General features: G+C 40.7%; 1 protein-coding gene across 1 annotated transcript; it reads left to right on the plus strand.

Moving 5' to 3' along the window:
* The first annotated feature begins 4,299 nt into the window (after positions 1-4,299).
* Positions 4,300-9,113, plus strand: LOC120738712 (hydroxysteroid 11-beta-dehydrogenase 1-like protein). The gene is made up of 6 exons (XM_040040127.1): positions 4,300-4,457; positions 7,001-7,131; positions 7,335-7,538; positions 7,621-7,714; positions 8,126-8,291; positions 8,373-9,113. The coding sequence occupies exons 1-6, from the start codon at positions 4,376-4,378 to the stop codon at positions 8,554-8,556; spliced, it is 861 nt and encodes a 286-aa protein (XP_039896061.1). The 5' UTR covers positions 4,300-4,375; the 3' UTR covers positions 8,557-9,113.
* The last annotated feature ends 7,189 nt before the right edge of the window (positions 9,114-16,302 follow it).

Below are 16,302 nucleotides of genomic sequence, written 5' to 3' on the forward strand. Positions count from 1 at the left end.
ATGTTAGCCTCCTATTGCAATTGTCTGCTTTGACTGACAGCCACAGGCACAACGAAACCTAGGTCATTTATACTGCGCCAAATCACAACAACAGTCAATAAGGCACTTTATATTGTAAGGTAGACCCTACAATAATACATAAAACAATTATATGACCCCCTTTGACCAAGCACTTGGTGACAGTGGGAAGGAAAAACTCCCTTTTGAATAGGAAGAAAACTATTTGAAGCTCTGAAACTCTTCAAATAAGCCATATTATTTAAAATAATGATTAATGATACTTGTTATGTGGTCTGTTGATCCAAGTCTGCAGCACAAGTTGAAAGGAAAAATCAAAAAGAATATCACAAGGAATAATAGTACAAGACTTATAGATCAACTTTAATGTAAAATATTCATATTCAAAAGATCCAGAGACTGGTTGAAAGAAATTGACCAAAACTAAAGTTTCACCGTAGCTTACCAGCACAAGGAAGGAAACACAGAAAATTTGCAATCTGTTATATCAGTATCTTCAAATTATAAAATTGATGGAAAGAATATAGTTTTTGATTTTTTCCCCTGCAATTCTTCTCTCCATACTCCAGTCCCAGCAGGCCCAGCAGCGTCTCCACTTTCTGAGAGTGCTCAGGAGGAACAACCTGGAGGAGAGGCTGCTGGTGACATTTTACAGAGCCACCATAGAGAGCATCCTAACGTACGGCATAACAACATGGTATGCAGGGTGCTCAGCTGCGGACAGGAAAGTACTGCAGAGGGTCATCAACACAGCCCAGAAGATCACTGGCTGCTCTCTGCCCAGCCTGGAGGTCACTGCAAACTCTCGGTACCTCAGCAGAGCTGGCAATATCATCAAGGACTACTCTCACCCCAGCAACCAACTGTTTGAACTATTACCGTCAGGCCGACGGTACAGGTCACATAAAACCAGGACAAACAGATTCAGGGATAGCTTCTTTCCCAGAGCTATCACCGTAGTAAATAAGCACAAAAACAATTGAACCTATTCCATACCGTCACTGTCATTATATTATGCTGCTATCCTGTATATATTGTACATACTATTGTTTGAGTACTTACGATTGGTTTTTTTTGTACTTTTTATATTTTACATTTATATTTATTATTGGAACTTGCACCAAGGGAGTGGCACTCCAATTTCGTTGTACTCTGTACAATGACAATAAAGGCTATTCTATTCTATTCTCTCCACACTCCAGTCCATTAGGTGGCAGTAATGGGCTTGTGCCTTCCCACATGGCTAGGTTCAGTGGTTGCACAATGAGAGTGTAAAAGGCAGAAAGTCAAAAGAGCACTGAGATTTAAAAGGCTGATTAGCTCACAGAAGGCAGGCAAGAAGGTGACTGCACTGGAGTAATGATGTCAGTACTGGCAGATGATGGTTTATGACTAAACCATCATCTGCATCAGCGCCCAAATAATTGGTCACATATGTGCACGTTAAATTTCACTGGTAAATGTGAGCCACCTGCTAATGGTTCAGAACAGTATATATTCCTCAAATGTTTGTTTTCTGCCATTTTATTCTGTATTTGTCTTTTCAGACCTCTAACAGCAGCATGTTTACGAGGAGAAGGTTCTCACAGACCAGCAGGAGAGGAACTCCAGTCTGGACCAGGATGGCCCAGAGCCTCCACAGATTAAAGAGTAACAGGAGGAACTTTGTAGAAGTCATGAGGGCGAGCAGGTTGGACTGAAGCAGGAGACTGATACCTTTATGGAGATTCCTCCTTATGAGTAAAGTGACCACAGCTCTCCTGAAGCAGAGAGCCAAGCTCATAAAGAAAGCCAGCATGTGGACTCGGGAGAAATAATTAGAAATGCAAAACCAAAGAAAAGGAGACTTAACAGAAAGCAAAGTAACAGAAAGAAAAGTCTCAGCCCAACTTTTCCAGTGGTACAAACCACAGGCAGGTGCCAGGTTTGTCCCACCAGGAGTGATTCAAAGATTAGGAAGACCTGTGCACAATGCAAGAGATATATCTGCAAGGAGCATGCACACACTCTCTGCACATCATGTGTACAGTAGTGCAGACAAAACGCTTGACTGCTGGACAAGAACTTTTCCATGTTCTGACTATTTCACTGATGTTGGTTCACAATTGTATGTGAACCACTGTCTATGATAGTAATATTTGAGGAGAATATGAGGGTTAGAGCTGCCTTAATATTGAGACCTCAGCACCATCTAGTGACAGTATGGAGGACTCATCATTGGCGTCGTTAGGCCTATTTTAGGGGTGCTTAAGCCTCCCTAAAATATTCTTAAGCCCCCCTAAATAATTTGGTGTTTATTTATTTATTTATTTTATTTATTCGATTTTATTTTGCAATTGGATCCCCCATAGCTGTTGGTCTCAGAGCAAAGCTCTACAAGTTCTCAGCAGTCTATGCACTACTGATGTTTCAGTCGATTCTGTCTGTAACCGAAGGACTCCACAAATTCCTGCAGAAAGAGACTTTAGACCTGGCAGAAGCTTTTATCTGCAAACAAGCTGTGTGTGACACACTTAAGGGCAAACACTCAGATGCATTTGCTACAGAGCTGTATGAGAAAACCAAGGCCCTGTGTAACACCCACAGTATCCCTGAACCAGGTGCCAAGACAAGGCACAAGCAGAGGAAAATGGAGTATTTTGTCCTGGAGGCAACTGTGGGTTCACGCACTGAATTGAACAACTCAGACACATTGAAAAGAGAGTTACTTTTCCCTTGTGTGGATCGGATGGTTGGCGAGCTTGATCAAAGATTTTGCAGTGTAGATGCAGGGCTGCTAAAAGGCATCCAGGCATGCAGTCCTAAATCTGAGAACTTCTTGAGTGAACCACACTTGAATGAACTTGCAAAGCACTATAGACTTGACCTGAAAAAAGAGGAGGTTCTGGTGGCCAGAAACTTTCTTACCCGGAAAACAGAGGCTGGATGTCCACCCAAAAATATGTTGTCTGTGTACAACCTCCTTGATTCAGACATGTTTCCCTCTCTGAAGGCAACCATCCAAGTTGCCCTAACAGTGCCTGTCAGCAGCTGCTCGTGCGAAAGGTCCTTTAGTGCACTGCGTCGGCTGCACTGCGTCGGCTGCACTCCTGGCTGCGTCAAATAATGGGTCAGAAAAGACTTCACGGTCTTGCAGTCATGTCTATTGAAAAAGACATGAAAAAGCATCTGAGTCACAACAGAATGATTGACCGATTGACCGATTTGCCACTCTTAAAAACAGACGTCATTCTTTGATGCTTCCACCCACCAAGTAACTGGTGATTGCAGCCATAAAAATTATGTATTTTTTTATTTTCAGTTTTTTTCTTGTTATTGATGCAGCAAACACATTTCTTCTGTTTTCTTGTTGTACTGTATTATAAAACAGACTGAAATAAAACAATAGATCTATTGGTGGCCTAGGATGTTTAATCTGTCCAAAAAAGTAGGAAAACAATTTCTCAGTCTTGTTTTCTGTTTGTGAAATTTTGTGCTCATTCACTACGTTCGTTCATATCGTGTGCATCTCTTGGGGGCTAAGCCCCCCCTGTCCTTAAAACCTAGTGACGCCCCTGGGACTCATATTTGTGGTGACTGTTGAGTAACTATGTCGAGCGCAATATCTGTAAAGCTAGTTCTCATTCCTTCTAAGTCCCTGTTAGTATGTTAACTAATAATTGATCAACAAATTGATTTACTCTGCCTGACAGAAACCTGTTTACAGCAGGATGATTATGTTAGTTTAAACGAATCAACACTAATTGTCAGAATCCTCGAAGCTCAGGCCGAGGGTGCAGTGTGGCAGCAATTTTCCACACTAGATTATTAAACCAAAATCAAAGACCAAGACTGAGTTTGAATTCATTTGAAAGCCAGATGCTTAGCCTTGTCCACCCCAACTGGAAAACTCAAAAACCAGTCTCATTTGTTATCATCTATCATCCAACTGGGCCGTACACAGAGTTTCTGTCTGATTTCTCAGGCTTTTTGTCTGATTTAGTGCTCAGCTCAGATAAATAATTATTGTGGGTGATTTTTTTTTAACATCCATGTAGATGCTAAACATGACAGACTAAAACTGGCATTTGATTTCTTATCTTTTTGGATTTATTTATTGCTAATTAAATCAAACACTGTGCAGTTTATTAAATAAAAAGTTAAAGCTACTGTAAGGAAATGTGTTGATAAAAAGCACTTTCTCTTTGCGTTTGAGGGCGGGCCTTATTGAAGTTCACCACTTTTGAAAACACGCCTCCTTACAGAGCGACAGGAGGAGGGTGAATGGAATGCGGTTGCATAAAAGGCAGTTTGTGTCCTCAAACGTGAACTGTCTAAAGCCCAACACTTCAAAACAACTAGCAGCAAGCTGTTAAAAATGGCAGCTTTCATAAAGATTATTTTAAGTTGTATATTTGTTGCTTTCCTGGCCATCAGATGGACCAGCAATTTTGATGCAGGTAAAGTACGATTATGTTTATTGTTACTGAGAGCAAGTATTAATCTATATTTATCTGTAAACTTTGGTTCAATGACCTAAAGAGCAGTTCTGCTGATAAAAGACGGTGGTATTAGAGCTACAGGTTGCAACAGGCAGGGGTGTTGTTTATGAAATAAATGGCGTGAAAACAGTGTATGAAAGCATGTCTGCATATGACATTTACTTAGGTTAGAAGTTAAAGTTAAAAGATTCATACGAGGTAAAAGATCATTGCACTCTGTAGTTAATGTTTGAGCGATTGAAACAGTTGTGCGGACAATAAAAACGTGCAGTGCCTTCCAAAACTGAAGTAGTTATCTTTTAACTCATGACCTTGCTTTTGATTTTGATTGAGGCTTAAAAGTAATCTCTAATAAACATCTGTACGTTGACGTGTGCATCAACTAAGCAGATAACAGGTCTGAAGTGACGTTCAACTGTTGAACTTGCATTCAAATGGTTCACAGGAAATAACATGAATCTAAGACTGCTGATAGAAATAGCAGGAGGAATTCTGCTACCACTTGTCAGATTCAGTTAAATGCTGCAAAACTGATGGCACAGAAGTTCCCATTACAGATGAGTAATGATCCAAACACACAGCAAAAGCAAGCCAAGTGAATGAATTTGTGAATTATATATTCCTGTATTCTCCTCGTCACCTACTCCCAGATATTATAGTTTGCATTTTCCGTATCAAATGTTTGACATACAGTCAGGACTGTGAAACTTAAGCTCATCCGAATGAAACATGTAAAGTTATTAGACATAATAAGTAAACTCATATAACATAATTTTCTGATTTGCATGGACCAAAGATATCTCTTTAACAAGGATAGTAAAGGTTTATTGTTTTTAGGATATTTTATGAAAACAGTAAGCAATTTAACGACTTTAAAATGCAAATGAAATCTGAGTGGAATGATTTGCAACTCTCAAAACCCATATTTTATTCACAATAGAACATGGAGAACTGACAAAAGCCAGGAAAATTCACCATTTTAAGAATAATATTAGCTCATCTTGAACTTGATGGAAGCCACATGTCTCAAAAATGTTGGGGCAGGGGCAACGAAAGACTAGAAGAGTAAGTGGTACAAAAAGAAAAAGCTGGAGGAAAATGTAAAATAGCAAAAACGTGAAATATCCTATCACTGGCATTATATAACGTCACCAAAAGATTCCAGGAGTATGGAAAAGTTTCTACATGCAAGAGATCAGGCGTCTCTGCAGCATTGCATTCTGATTCTGTTTGATTGTAACGGTTATATTTATATATATTAAAATGATGATGATGATGATAATAATAATAATAATAATAATAATAATTCCTCACTCGCCCTGCAAGATCAATGTTATTTAAATTGTATGTTCTCTCACTTTAAACATTTGATATGTTTTCTGTGTTCTATATGAATAGAATATGTGTTTATGAGATTTGCACATCGATTTCTACAGGCAATGAATTTGAATTAATCGGATTTGTGTCAATGAACTGTTGGTTATGCCCTTGCACATGCCATGTGCTCCATTCAACAATTACAACACTTTGCATCCAGCCGGTTCACGACCTACCACACCTTGTATATCACTCTGGCATTTTAAATAAGCATGTTTCACAAATGGACAATAGCATTTAATTTGTTTCCATCTGTAGACATTTGCAGATATACTGATTTCTGATATTCCCAAACTTCAGTTCTGTATATTTCTTCTTTTTGTTAATGTGTGGAAACAAGACTTTAACTATTAACAATCATGAGGGGTGAACACTTAAAAAACTGGATGTCAATGACATTAAAAGATAAGATAAGATCTCAGAATCACTCCAAAAACAAAACAGTGTTTCTTGGACAAAGAGAAGTCCCCGAAAAGGCACATATGACGTTTTAACCACCTCATACATTACTGTCAAGGCCTTTTCCAAATGTCCTTCAACCTGAAAGTTTCAAGTTGTGTGGTGTAGGGGTTCCAAATACAATACTTGGGCGGGCAAAAATAACAAAATGCAATCTTTTTATCTTTTGGTTGCAAAAAGTCAAAACAGACTGATCTAAAAGACGAGGCATTACAAAAAAAACCCCAAACAGAAACGAGGAAACAACAGAGAACCACAACAGCCTCTTCAACAAAGACTTAGGGCAAGGCAGGGCTGTATATACTCTGACTGACTGGGGATGGAGAACAGGTTGGCAACGAGAAGTGAACATAATCAATACAGGTGAACAGAGTGGAACACAGAGAGCGAATACTAATACAAAAAAGAATCCAAAAGTCAACAATATTACTAAAAAACACAAATTCAGAACCAACCCGAGACCATAACACCAAGAGCATATGAGGACACAGTTTTGGCTTGTATTATATTTTATTTATAAAGTGACAATTAACAGCAAGGATTGTTTCCAGGTCGTTGAACACATCTGCATTATTCCTATTAAATGCTTCACTTACACCTTTACCATGTTTGTGTATTAGTATAATGACATGCCATTAGTATAGTATATTTAATTTTTGCCACAGAATCTCTCAGAGGTGCCAAGGTATTGGTGACTGGGTCCAGTAAAGGCATCGGCGAACAAATGGCATATCATTATGCCCGCTTTGGAGCCAAGATTGTTATTACAGCAAGAAGCAAGGACACACTGCAGAAGGTCAGTCAATACGTAAACTACTCAAATTCTACTAAGATGCTGTCATTTAGTTCTAGTGTTTATGTAAGTCATGTCAGGGATGATATTTTAGAAATCAAGCAGCTCAGAAGGCAGTATGAGGTACATGAGGATATTCTTTAGTTCTTTGGAGTAGCAGTTTTAGCTATATGACTCATGCCATTCTTATTGATTGTGACTAACAGGTAGTAGAAAAGTGTCTGAGTTTGGGAGCCCAGGAGGCTTTTTATATAGCAGCAGACATGTCCAATGAGCCTGACCTTGATCGAGTGGTAGATTTTGCCTTGAAGAAGCTGGGAGGTTTGGATTACCTGGTTCTCAATCACATCGGCTCGACCCGTGTCGCCATGTGGGATGGAGACGTAGAACATGCCAAGTGGCTGATGAAGGTAACGGAGCGTTTTGATGCTCTATCAGAAACATAAAATGAAAGGAATGCCCTCAGTCATGAATGTTTGTTTGTGTACAAAGATCAATTTCTTCAGCTATATTCAGATGGCCTGGAAAGCTTTGCCCTCCCTTGAGAAAAATAAAGGATCGCTGGTGATTGTTTCCTCACTTGCAGGTAGGTTTGTTTTTATAGTTCAACCAAAGCACAAAAACAGTCACCTTAAGCCACTTTACATCGTAAAGTAAAGACCATGCAATAATTCGAAGAAAATCAAAATTTCAAGTTTTAATTCATTTAGCCACATTAGTGATATTTATAACCTTAGCCATCATATGTGTTTTTGCCTAATGTCCTGTAGTGGACCATCCAGTTTTCCTGACACATTCCCTGAGGGGATCCAGTGTAAAGAAAGAAAAAGCTGCCTAGTCAAGCATGCGGAGCGACCCGCTGTGGTGACTCCTTGGTTATCGAACCACATAAGGGAGCAACCAAAAGTAGCTCCAAGAATCGATTAGCACAGGAAAGTCGAGACATGTTAAGTTTGAAAACTCCAGAAAAGCCCTAACAGCTGTTGATGCTTCACAGGTAAAATGCCCAGTCCCTTAACAGCTCCATACGTCTCAACAAAAAGTGCCTTGAATGGGTTCTTTGGGTCTCTTCGTCATGAGTTGGCTATGAAGAAGAGCAATGTGTCCATCTCTGTGTGCACACTGGGGCTCATTGACACCGAAACAGCTATGAGCAAAGTCAAGTTAGTATGCATAAAAAGATTTGCAGTCAAATCATTTGTGCTGTTTACATGAGTTAATTGCAAGAATTTTTTGTGTCCTAGGGGAAAGGTTAACATGCCAGCCTACCCCGCCACAGAGGCCGCCCTGAACATCATCATCACAGGAGCTACGAGACAGCCAGAGCTTTTCTACCCCTGGTTCACATACATTTGGACTCTCACCAAAGATTGGATTCCTTCTTTTACAGACTATGTGGTCCAGCGTTCCTACAACTACAACCCATGAAGAACATTTATCTGAAGCACAATTCTACACCTCTTTAATTAAAAACACAGAAATTTGGCTTGGATGTTGGCTTACGGCTTTGCCATTGATTTTTTTTAATGTTGATGTACACACTGGGCAGGATTATACCATGGACAGCTTGTCTGTAGCCGGTATATGTCACTTCCATTCCTCTGAATCTTAGCCTTCATATTTTAATACACCCAGTTTTATGGCATAATCTTTGACTTTTCCAGTTTCCACTTTTCTCACCTTGCTTTTGAGAGCTGTCCAGTTATGAAATGTCTACGGGGAAAAAAGCTTACGGCTTGAAATTGTTTCATTTTCGTCTCCCTCAAAGAGATTAGCTCCTATCTGCGTAACACAGCCACCGCTGTCCAACCGTTACTGCACCACTAAGTGAAAATTCAGAAAGAAGGCACCTGATTTACTACAAATAAGACAACTCTCTCTGTCTCTCTCACACACTTTCCTTTCATGATTTTCAGCCATGAATGGTATATTAAATTTTCACATTTCTGCTATTCACTAATAAAAGATGAAAAGCAATAAACATATTCTTTCCTCTCATACTTTAAATTCAAATTCAAATTTTATTTGTCACACACACAAACCATACACAGTATGACATGAGGTGAAATGCTTATTGCTGTGCAATGCTCGACCATTAAATGACAGTAAGAATTACAGATTTACAGATTACTACAAAAATTTACAGATTTTAACTTAGAAATTTACAGTAAAAATGTGCAAATAGCAGTTTATGTAGGAAATTATTTTAAAAAAGAAATGATAAATTATAAGAAGTGTGCACAAAGAAAAACCAGATTGCGTGTGGTGATGTGATGTGTGTGAGAGAGTCCAGCCCTACACCTGATTCAGGGCCAAAATAGCCTGGGGGAAGAAGCACCTCCTCATTCTCTCTGTTTTGGCCTCAAGGGAGCGGAAGCACTTCTTATTAATTGAATGTTGTTTGTTTTTTTAAGTAACTCTACATTTTTTATTTGATAGGACAAAAGGACAAAAGCAAGTGACAACAAACAATATAAATAATCTTAAGTCTTTGTTTTCCCTGCTGAACCCTAAAACCCTACAGTAATATAGCTGAGTGGATATGTGAAGTGAAGGAATGGATCTAAGCCCAAAATACACACACACACACACACACACACACACACACATAAACGCAAAGACAGGTGAAAAATAAAACCATTTTGCATTAAAGAAGTGAAATATTTGTTCTACTTCATCTTAAAGGTAACAAAAAGGTTTACACAAACCTGATCAGTACTTTGAATGTCCACGTGAGGGCAGTAGTGCCAAACCGTTGAAGTGTCTTAGCTTCAAGCACATTCACAGTTAAGAAAAAAAAAAGCCTAAAAATCAGAGCAACAATTATTTGATGGCAATGAAACAAATCAATGTCAAAGATTTTATCTTTAATAGACTTGTGTTGAATTTGAATTTTGAGATTTTTAAGCTCCCATCAACATATCAATAGTGACCCTCTGTGTTCCAAACCCTGGATTGTCCTCCTTCTCCTTTCTTTTCCATTTCATTTAGTTTCATCTTCCCAAAGCTGGCCACAGTAGGTGCAGACTTCCTATAGAGCAGGACTTTCTCAGTGGCTTCCTTTGTGCCTTTGTTCATCATCCCCAAAGGCACCACAGGCTTCCTGTGAAGCTGTTGGTTCAATCCATCCTGGTGGTCTTTCTCTATTGTAACACAACCTAGAAGTTGTCCCCTGCTGTCAAAGCAGTTTTCTACTGTATACCAGGAGTGAGCTGTCCTTGTCACAAAAAAGACTCACTAAAAGTAGTTTGAAAAGTTGAGAAACAAACTGTTCCTTTTGAATATATTTACACGAAATTCTCTAAGAAGAATACGACGTCCTTGATATATAATAAAGGAGTTTTCACAGTTCACTTGCACTCTGCAGTTTTCTGTGACTGATATGACTGATGACTAGAAGAATACATGTTCTCTTTGTCTTTATCTCGACACTGCTGGTGATTGGAGAGGATTTTGGAAATGGTATAATCTCCCTGCAGACAGCACGGAAAGAGAAAAATCTTTCCGTTCCTTTCCCTCCTTCTGTCTTCTCTTCTGTCACACATGCACGCACAATGGTGGGGCCTCCTGGAGAGGGGAGCAGGCATGGCCTGGGAGAACAGCCTGAAACACCTGCAACAGATTAGTGCTCCTAATGCCGGGTAATAAATCCTCTCACCCTTCTCCAGCATCTCTATCTGCGCTGTGCATGGCTCTTACATGCTGAGGAGCATCCTCCCACAACAGTGACAGCAGAATACACACAGAAGATAAAGTAAACACTAAATCTTTAAAACATCCACTATTTTATTTACGTTTCTTTCCATTATTATCCACTTCTGCAAATGCTACAGATATATTTCTTCTATCATCAAGGGGTTTTTTTCCTAGTCAAAGCTGTAAATAAAGATCAAACATTTTCATTGTGACCGCAAACAGCCAAGGCCGGGAATAAAGTAGATCCTCTCTGCTTTACTGACTGCACATAAAAGTTGGAAGGTAGCCGACTGATCAGCCAATCAGACTCCTACTTACTGAGGCCTGTAGTGCAGTTTGAATCCAGCTTTTTCTCGGTAATTCAGCATGATTTAATCTCTGTATCTACAGACAGACCTTAGGTGTGCTACAGTAGTAAAATCAATTAAATGGAAAATAAGTCTATTACCTTTTTGCACATATCATATAGTGTGTCCTCAGTTTTACATTTGCACACAAAGTTTGCTGATGCAGCAGACATGTCATGTTTCACACCATAAATAGTCACCTATCCATGAAAATAATCTGATGCACCAGTCCCAGTTTATAACTCTTTCTTGTCCTGCTTCTTTGAGCACAAAGGTACTACTCCACAAATTCTGTCCGGCTCCATCCATCATTTCGTCGAGCTCAACAGAAAATGGGGCCTTGGCATGCTGTGCATGTGTGCTGGCTTGAGTATGTTGCCTTCGTGCTTGACATTAATCACGGTCACTGCTGCAGTGAAAATAATTGACCAAATGCTGAGAATGGGAAATAGGTGTCTCATGATAAGGTACTGTTAATATCTATGCAGGGTCAAAGGTAACACACAGATCTATACTATGTATACTATGTACTATGACAGGAATGCAGCAGCAGTAGTAGCTAGTAGCTGCCTGCTTGGCTTCCTCTCGTGCAAATCCAGTCATTGGATGTCGAAATTTCTAATAAATATGGTCTACTGTGAGGTCCTTCTGAGAGTCTAGTATTTGATTTGTCCATTACTAAGATGGGGCTTGTTAATGACAACAACAGCAACAACAAACAAATTATTAGACAATGCAAATAACATGTTTCAAAATCTGAGATCCAGAAAAGCAATGGGTTATTAAAGCAATGGTTCATTTTCATTACAATGCCAGTGTGAAACTGAAAGAGTTCCTTTTTCTTCTATAAGTTATCTCAGAAATATAAACAGCTTTAAAGCTGTAGAGTGTGAGTGTAAGGTCAAGTCTGAAATTTATGTGAATTCTGAGCCGCTTGCGTGAATTGCAGGTACCAGCATGGTACTGCAAAACAAACACCATAAATATTCTCATTTTTTCTTTCATGTAAGTGTTAGATTTTATATATTCCATGCGTTCATTTTTTTTTTTTTTTTAGCTGTGTGAGATGATTTGGTTTAAAAGAACGTTAATCTTCCTGAACACCGAGCTCGTTCGTGACCTCTGAAAAGTTTTCACAAAACATTCAGCTATGATAACAAAAGGAGAACGTGAGCAAGTGAGACGGGGGAGGACAGGGCAACGGGATGAGAACCTATGAAAGGGAGCGCCAGTGTGAATATAAACTGTGGGTGTGTGCGAGGTGGCTGAGGTGGCCCTGTGACCCCTGACCTCTTTCCCACAGGTCCATTCAGAGCAGCACAATGGTTGACACCTGTGTCTTTTCAGTACTGGTTCTATTATTATTTACATCAGTCGGTGGGAGAGAGACAGATAGAGGCCAGAGGTGCTGTGAAGCCGAGTGCAACAGCCTCATGCCAACAACACCCCCCCTCTTCTGCCCCGAACTTTTTCAAACACAGGTGCCTTCCTATCGTTCCTTCTCTATTTGTGTGTGTGTGTTTGTGTGTGTGTGCCAGTCTGTTCCTGTCTAATTATTTCAGAACACTCCAAACACATTGCCGGAAGAAGCGGATCCACAAAGAGGACAGACAGGGTGTTTTCACATCCTGTACCAAATGGTCTAACATTGTTCTATCCCTGCTGTCCTCTATCATCATTAACATCCAGGGCATCAGATGGAAGTTTGCGGAAGAAAGCCGAGTCTTCTTGCTCCCAAGGAGAAAAATAAGATTTTAACTCTTAAAAATAAAGTCGAGGATTTCACGTCTGCTTCTTTGGCATCTGTGGAGGCGAAAAAAAAAAGATGAAGAAGAAGAAACGAGATAAGAGAAAATAAGAATAAACAAGCCCAAATTTTCCCAGAGCAAATTTAAGAAATAACATAATTTCAATGTTATTTTTTCCCAATTGTTTGGTAGGAGTTGCCACAAACAGGACAATGTCAGAGCGATTTTGGTCAAACTGAGAGCATGTAAAACTTAAACGACATGCCCGGGACAATCCCTTCGTTATGTTCCTGTCATTTATCCCTCTCTTGCTGATCTGGGTGGTGGGGTGAGCCACAGGGAGCATGGGTGGCAGGCTAGGGGTTACATGAATTCTTTTTTCTTTTTTTTCATTGGGGGAGAGAATGCCCAATTAACAAAGGATAAGAAGTGAACCGTAAACACCCTCAACAAGGCCCAACAAACCTACAAGAACAAGCTCACTCTCCCCCCCCCCCCCTCCTCTGCTGACCACTCCCCCCTCCAACCCTCCTCCTCCCTCTTGCACGCTCACTCTCTCTTCCACTCCCCTCACAAAAGGAAGACTCAGAGCTTACAAAGTGCCAATTAACACTGAATGTTTGCCCCTCGCACCTCCCTCTCTGAACTGCTGACAGCTCTGGTGTTTGGGTTAATACCAAAGGCCTGCAAAGAATTATAATTCTCCTCCTTGCGCCCCCACCCCCACCACCACTCCCACCCCCTTCTCTCCCTCTCCTATCCTTTTATTTTGTTTCCAATGGGGTGGTTTTACAGTTCAATGCACAGTCAAAGGGTGATATAAAATGACTTTCCAAAGAATTTCATTTGGGGAGAAGAGGGGCTATGTTGCACTGGGACAGCCAGGGGCACGACAAGGGATAAGGGGGACACTGGGCGACACAGTGGAAGACAATAGAGAAAACTACAAAGTAGTAGTGGAAGTACAGCAAAAAGAGCTGCTTTGAAATATTTATATCCATGTATTGTTAATTCTTTTGTACAAGGATAAGCATAAAACCAACATAAAAGTGTCTCTCTTATGTAAAACAATAAAATAAGATAAAAAATATAATCCTGCTACATGCCAACAGACTCATTCTCACCCACTGGAACTGTAGGTCCCACTTGAGATGAAGATAGCGGTGTGGGTCATTTATCACAGGCAGGGCTGATGGTTATGCTACGCTTGTTTTTCTCCCTTGCGAAGTTCAATAAATCAGCCTACTGAATAAAGGAGCAGCCAGTAAGAAGAGGTGATAGGGTTAAACTCTGGGAGAAACAGAGACCACTAGACTCTTTAAGGGAGCTTCTGCTTGCGCTCAATTCCCTGCCTAAACTGGGTCTGTCTCAACAATTTATGACCTCTTGGGACCTGGTCTCTGCTCTCCTCGTTCTTTACTTTGGGATGAGGTCCTGAGTTAAAATGGGTTATTCTTGGCGATGGAGCAATGCTCGAATTGGATTTCGCTTGTGCCAAGAAAACATCTGATTAGTCCTTTTAGGTCACAATACGTCTTGCATCTTCGATAAATTTGTTTATTTACTGTCCAGCAGAGAAATAGGTGAGAGGATCAACATTCAAGCGTCTGTCCATTTAATGTGAGGCTCCAGCTTTCAAAAGTGGCAAAAAAAAAAAAGAGGTTTAAATAACAGAGCCTCCCTTCAGAATGTCATCCGTTAACCCGAACAAAAGAGAGTCAGTAGTATTGTTGATGTGGAACCAAGCTAGACTGGCTTTATTTACATTCAAGTAAGGGGAGCTGAGCAGAGAGCTGACATGACCTGACACGGTTCATGGTTCCACCAGTGAGGGCTGACTGCGCCTCTACCTCAACCCTGGGACCCTGAGGTCAAAATGCTCTGAGCCTCACTGGGATGAAAGCTGCTGGCAAAACATGTGACTCTCAGCCGGTATTTCAAATGTAGAAATTCTTAAATTCACTTAAGATAAGCAAAAACTTGCAACCTGAGGAGATATAAATGAAGACTTCACGTGGGAGGGAATATCTGTGTGCGCACAAGGAATCAGATTTCCACATTTCCAGACACACAATCGAGCTGCGGTGTATCATTTTTTTTAATCTTAGATTTATTTGGAAACAGGTGCTCCTCCTCTAGTGACGGCCAAGCAGCAAAGGAGAACTCTCTTTCCCGTCTCTGCAACATCTGATTCGCATGAAGAATAATTTGACAGATGCAAAGGTCGACGATGTGTCTGTGTCAAAGGAGGGTCGTGAGAAAAGCCCGGAGAAGCGCATACGTGGGATAAGATGAAGGTCAAAATTTGCTCTGGTTTTGTCTCAAGAAGGAGTGCACGTGAGAGGAGTCACCTTGACCTAAGTGGAACTGCAGGTCTTTGCCAGAGCTGGCTCTTTCCTACATTTTAAATCTCACTCCCCCTCCCCCAAGAACAGTAGTGCGTGCATGTCAGGAGTCTACGTGACCCCATCAGTGCTGAACGGTACACAGCAGACTGGTCCTGTGGGACCCAAATTCTGGTCCAGAATCTGCGACGGCACAACACCACACTGGAGCCTGAGCTGTAACTCACCCTCGCTGTCTCTGGTATGGGATGGTGCACAGGGAGGGGTGAATTGCAGGTCAGCCATGGAAAAGCTTGCTTTATTGTCTGTCCGAGGGAAAGAAGAATAGAGGCGAGAGCGAAAGAGAGTGAGCGATGGTAGGAGGTCAGCGTAGACAGCAGTGGTTGGGCAAGATAGAGGAAGTACAGAAAGATTAAGAGGAACAAATTCAAAATGAGGACATAAGAAGAGGCTTTCACTTGTATTAAGATTGAGTAAAAGATGTATAAAGTCTGAAGGTAGAAACGTGGGCACCATTAATTCCACATGTCGGGCTTGCTCATCTCTGATTTTCATCTCTTCCATATGGCAGGTTAAAATTTCTGATGGCAGAATAGCTGTAAGTCTCATGGCTAACTTTAAAGCTGAGCCAATACCCTCGACACAGTATTAGAATCAAACAGCAACCTCCATCAGTATGTATGTGCCCTGTGCACTATATGCGCTTATGAAATTTATATTGAGTGCACCTGACACTTTTGAAACACCACAGAGAATGGCACTGACGGGGGCACTCGCACACAGCGCAGAAAATATACACCTATCAGTCACACAAGCAGATTTGTAGATTCCTCTGAGTTATCAAATAACAAGATTTCTACCAGATTCGGGCTGTCAAAGTTCCTCGTCTCAAGTGATTGATGAATTCTCGGTAACTGTCCATTGCGAGGAGATGTCAGACGGAGACAGCGTGTCACCTCGCAGTGAGAGTAAAAGAGCCAGCAAATGGAAGTGATTACATCTAATATTCTCCATCTGGGAGCGATTGCCTCAGAAGAC

Source organism: Simochromis diagramma, unplaced genomic scaffold (assembly GCF_900408965.1).
Source record: "Simochromis diagramma unplaced genomic scaffold, fSimDia1.1 OVJJ01000026.1, whole genome shotgun sequence".
NCBI lineage: Eukaryota > Metazoa > Chordata > Actinopteri > Cichliformes > Cichlidae > Simochromis > Simochromis diagramma.